This window comes from Sardina pilchardus, chromosome 12 (genome assembly GCF_963854185.1).
Source record: "Sardina pilchardus chromosome 12, fSarPil1.1, whole genome shotgun sequence".
In the NCBI taxonomy this organism is placed as follows: Eukaryota; Metazoa; Chordata; class Actinopteri; order Clupeiformes; family Clupeidae; genus Sardina; species Sardina pilchardus.
In genome coordinates, this window is record NC_085005.1 from 34,097,558 (window position 1) to 34,102,557 (window position 5,000).

The following is a 5,000-nucleotide window of genomic DNA, read 5'->3' on the forward strand; positions in this document are numbered from 1 at the left end:
GGTTTTCCTCCAGCTATTGCTGGTCTTTGCTGGTATAACTGGTTAGGCCACCAGGTGGACATGCTGGCGTGACCATCTAAGGAAGCTGGTCATGCTGGTGTGACCAGCCTGTCGTGTGGGATACCGCTGGTGTGAGATGGTCATGCTGGTGACCAGCCTGCCAAGCTTTACATTGTAGGTGTAAGATGGCCATACTGGTTTGCTATGACCAACATAAGCTGGCATGACCAGTAAAAACCAGTAATGTAGACCAGCAACACCAACTAAAATGACCAGCGTGAGATGGTACGACAAGCAAAACCAGCAGAATTACCATCGTAAGCTGCAGGTATGTTTTTGCATGACTTTTGCTGGTCTATAGCTGGTTAACCATCATAGGGTGGCCAAACAAGCTGGTTAACAAGCTGGTCAACCAGCAAACCACCCTAAGCTGGTCAGGCTGTTTTTTCAGCTGTTAGAGCAGTTTTTAATCATACTTGACACAATTATCTACAATGACATTCTATTCGTTGGTGGCAACACTGGAAGTTCCAGGGCAGGTTGGGCCACAGGTCCTGCAGGGAGGTTCTTTCTGTTATAAAAAAAAAAGTTTTAGATTTATGTACTTTATATTATAGTTGCTTTAGTAACACTTCAGAACATTGTATGTCGTCTCTAAAACAGCAATAAATATTTGAATTTAAGTCATTATAAGTGTCACACCAAAGGACATTTCCTGTCACACCAAAGGACATTTAAGCTGTTGTGGCAGTTAATGACCATGCTAATACTAACTGAGCTGTCATTAGCAACTGACATCATGCACTTGCATAATATTACATAGTCCTGCTGTTAAAAATACAAATTTTAATACAAAAATGGCATTTAGGGGTGTCACACCAAAGGACAAAAAAACTTAACTACTTCAGTGGTCTGAAAACATAGTTGAATATCTGAGCAACTCTGAGAGAAATTCTCACCATGTTCACTGCTCCAGGGCTTCATTGGGGTCTTCAGTCACATGACCTTGAATGGGGTCTTTCAACTAAATGTATTTGTCCATGATTTTGGCCAACTTAACATCAGGTTATTGCATAACACCAAAGGACATTTTTTTCTGTGACGAACTTTACGGAGTTCCTACCATTTTAGAAATGTATGTATGGGAAAAGTGATTGCCACTTAGTAAAATAGACACTTGCACAATTATGCCAGGAGCGTTCATTAAAAATTTGAAACATTATTTCCTCTATTTATAAAAGTTAATATTTATATAATTATGTTGTCTACCATCACACCATAGGACAATTGTAAGGTTTGGCTCAAAGTTCTGAAAAAGCGATAAATAACTCAGGTATTAAAACAACAAATTCATGTAAAGCAAGAAAATGTTTAACCTTTTACAGTATTTTAAAATGTGAAAATGTGAAATTAATTGTGTTTTATCTTCTGTGACGGTGAAAAAGCCATGTCATGTCATCTACCCATATATGTGTGTTTGTGTGTGTGTTGATATTCGTTAATGAACTGTTTGTGAACCAGGACAGTGTTGAACTCTGTGTGTGTGTGTGTGTGTGTGTGTGTGTGTGTGTGCTCAGGGCTATGACTCGCTGCCGATCTGCATGGCTAAGACGCACCTGTCTCTGTCGCACCTGCCGGAGAGGAAGGGCGTGCCCACCGGGTTCACTCTGCCAATCAGGGACCTCCGCGCCAGCATCGGGGCGGGCTTCATCTACCCCCTGGTTGGAACGGTGAGTTGCCATTGGTTGTTGAGCTGTCTGTCAGACCCGAGTGGCAGGACCACCCTACACACACTCTTAGACATACTGTACACACTCACTCACTCCAACATACACACACACACTCATACACACATTAAAACATACACACTCACTCACTCCAACGTACATACACACACACACACACACACATGCTCATACACACATTCAAACATACACACTCACTCACTCCAATGTGTACACACACACACACACACACACACACACACACTCATACACACATTAAAACATACACATTCACTCTCTCCATCACTCCAATACACACACACACACACACACACACACACACACACAGTCCAGAATGAATTTAATCGAGTCCGTACCTTTCCGGAAATGTTATTAAAATGTTGTTAACAGGTTGCTAGCTGCAGCAGCGACATTTCTGGAAGGTACTGACTCGATTAAATTCATTCTAGACTCTCTATCCGACCACATAAAGACGTGGGGATACTTCGGTTTGGCTTTAGGGACCCTCTACTCACTACCACGTAAGTGTAGTGTTGGTTGGAACAGTAGAAGAGGTATAAAAATAGCGTTTTGTAGCGGCAAAAGGACTTGCCCTGGTCACTTCCATGCTAACGAGTTTTGGCTAAAAACGGTAGCTCGAACTTTCTCAAAATACATCCGAATGACATGATTTTGGTGTCAACTCAACGTATGTACTCCCAATAGTCCGAAAAATTGATCTAAAGTGCATTTCACTCCGGATTATCCCTTTAAGTAAAGATATAGAATAGGAGGCCTGAGATAAGAGAGGACATAGCCATGCGTTTAGGAACGACTTCTGGATTTGTCCTCTCTTTGAGACTTAAAGGGATATTCCGCCATTTTTGGAAATACGCTCATTTCCCACCTCCCCTCGAGCAAAACAATCGATATTTACCTTGTTCCCGTTCATCCAGCCATTCTGTGAGTCTGGCGATACAACTTTTAGCTTCAGCCTAGCATAGATCATTGAATCGGATTAGACCATTAGCTTCTCGCCTGCTAGCTTCATGTTTAAAAGTGACTAAGATTTCTGTTAATTTTCCCATTTAAAACGTGTCTCCTCTCAAGTTAGAAAGTGCAATAAGACCAACTGAAAATGAAACCTGGCGTTTTTCTAGGCTGATTTGACATGGAACTACACTCTCCTCTGGCGTAATAATCAAGGCAACTTGCAAACGTACCATAGGCGCAGTGATATCGTACGCAGCATCTGAAAATAGTCCCCATTGACAACAAGCAGTAGTAGTGCCAGTAGTTTGCAAGTTGCCTTGATTATTACGCCGGATGAGAGTGTCTGTTGTGGGCAATATCTGTTGTGGGCGATATCTGTTGTGGGCGATATCTGTTGTGGGTGATATCTGATGTGGGCGATATCTTTGATAGGTGATATCTTTGATGGGCGATATCTGTTATGGGCGAAATCTGTTGTGGGCGATATCTTTGATAGGTGATGTCTTTATTTTTTCTTTATGTGGCACTGTATGTGTGTGTGTGGGGGGGGTTATGCGTTTGCGTGTGTGTGCCTATGCATGTTTGCGTGTGTGTGTGTGTGTGTGTGTGTGTGTAAGCATACAGCATGTATATGTGGAGCAGGACTTTAATTAGCAGATCTGTGGGCTTTATGGCACGTGTGTGTGAGAGGGCCAGGAGGGACTCATGTCTGCTGTGTGTGTAGGTATGGGATGATGTGTGTGTGTGTGTGTGTGTGTGTGTGTAGGCAGGTAGATATGGGATGATGTGTGTGTGTGTGTGTGTGTGTGAGGGCCAAGAAGCCTGGTGTCTTGCCAAAGCTGCAAGTGAATCTGTAGCCCACCTCCACCTCGATCCACCTCCACCTCCACCTCCATCTCACCTCATCTCCACCTCCATCCATCTCCACCTCCATCACACCTCCACCTCCACCACCACCTCCACCACCACCTCCACCTCCACCACCACCTCCACCTCCATCACACCTCCACCTCCACCACCACCTCCACTCCATCACACCTCCATCTCCATCTCCACCTCCACCTCCATCTCCATCCATCTCCACCTCCATCACACCTCCATCTCCATCTCCACCTCCACCCCACCCCATCACACCTCCATCTCCACCTCCATCACACCTCCATCTCCACCCCATCTCAACCTCCATCTCCACCTCCATCTCCACCTCCACCCCATCACACCTCCATCTCCATCTCCACCTCCACCCCACCCCATCACACCTCCACCCCATCTCCACCTCCACCCCATCACACCTCCACCTCCATCACACCTCCATCTCCACCCCATCTCAACCTCCATCTCCACCTCCACCTCCATCTCCACCTCCACCTCCACCTCCACCTCCATCACACCTCCATCTCCACCTCCACCTCCATCTCCATCTCCACCTCCACCCCATCTCCACCCCATCTCCACCTCCACCCCATCTCAACCTCCATCTCCATCTCCATCTCCATCTCCACCTCCATCTCCACCTCCACCTCCATCTCAACCTCCATCTCCACCTCCACCTCCATCTCCACCTCCACCTCCATCACACCTCCATCTCCACCCCATCTCAACCTCCATCTCCACCTCCATCTCCATCTCCACCTCCACCTCCATCACACCTCCATCTCCACCCCATCTCAACCTCCATCTCCATCTCCATCTCCATCTCCACCTCCATCTCCACCCCATCTCCACCTCCACCTCCATCTCCACCTCCACCCCATCTCAATCTCCACCTCCATCTCCACCTCCACCTCCACCTCCATCACACCTCCATCTCCACCCCATCTCAACCTCCATCTCCACCTCCATCTCCACCTCCACCTCCATCACACCTCCATCTCCACCCCATCTCCACCTCCATCTCCACCTCCACCTCCATCACACCTCCATCTCCACCTCCATCTCCATCTCTACCTCCACCTCCATCACACCTCCATCTCCATCTCCACCCCATCACACCTCCATCTCCATCTTCACCTCCATCTCCACCTCCACCTCCATCACACCTCCATCTCCACCCCATCTCCACCTCCATCTCCACCTCCATCTCCATCTCCACCTCCATCTCCATCTCCACCTCCACCCCCTCTCCACCTCCACCTCCACCTCCATCACACCTCCATCTCCATCTCCACCTCCACCCCATCACACCTCCACCCCATCACACCTCCATCTCCACTTCCACCTCCATCACACTTCCATCTCCACCCCATCTCAACCTCCATCTCCACCTCCATCTCCACCTCCATC

At 47.3% G+C, this 5,000-nt stretch overlaps 1 protein-coding gene across 2 annotated transcripts in view; it reads left to right on the top strand.

The window, feature by feature from the left end:
- Positions 1-5,000, top strand: part of mthfd1l (methylenetetrahydrofolate dehydrogenase (NADP+ dependent) 1 like) — a 78,373-nt gene that overhangs the window by 64,220 nt on the left and 9,153 nt on the right. For both annotated transcript variants that reach the window (XM_062551244.1, XM_062551245.1), the window contains one exon: positions 1,578-1,730. In XM_062551244.1, the coding sequence (XP_062407228.1) occupies positions 1,578-1,730 (153 nt within the window). The remainder of the gene's footprint in view (positions 1-1,577; positions 1,731-5,000) is intronic.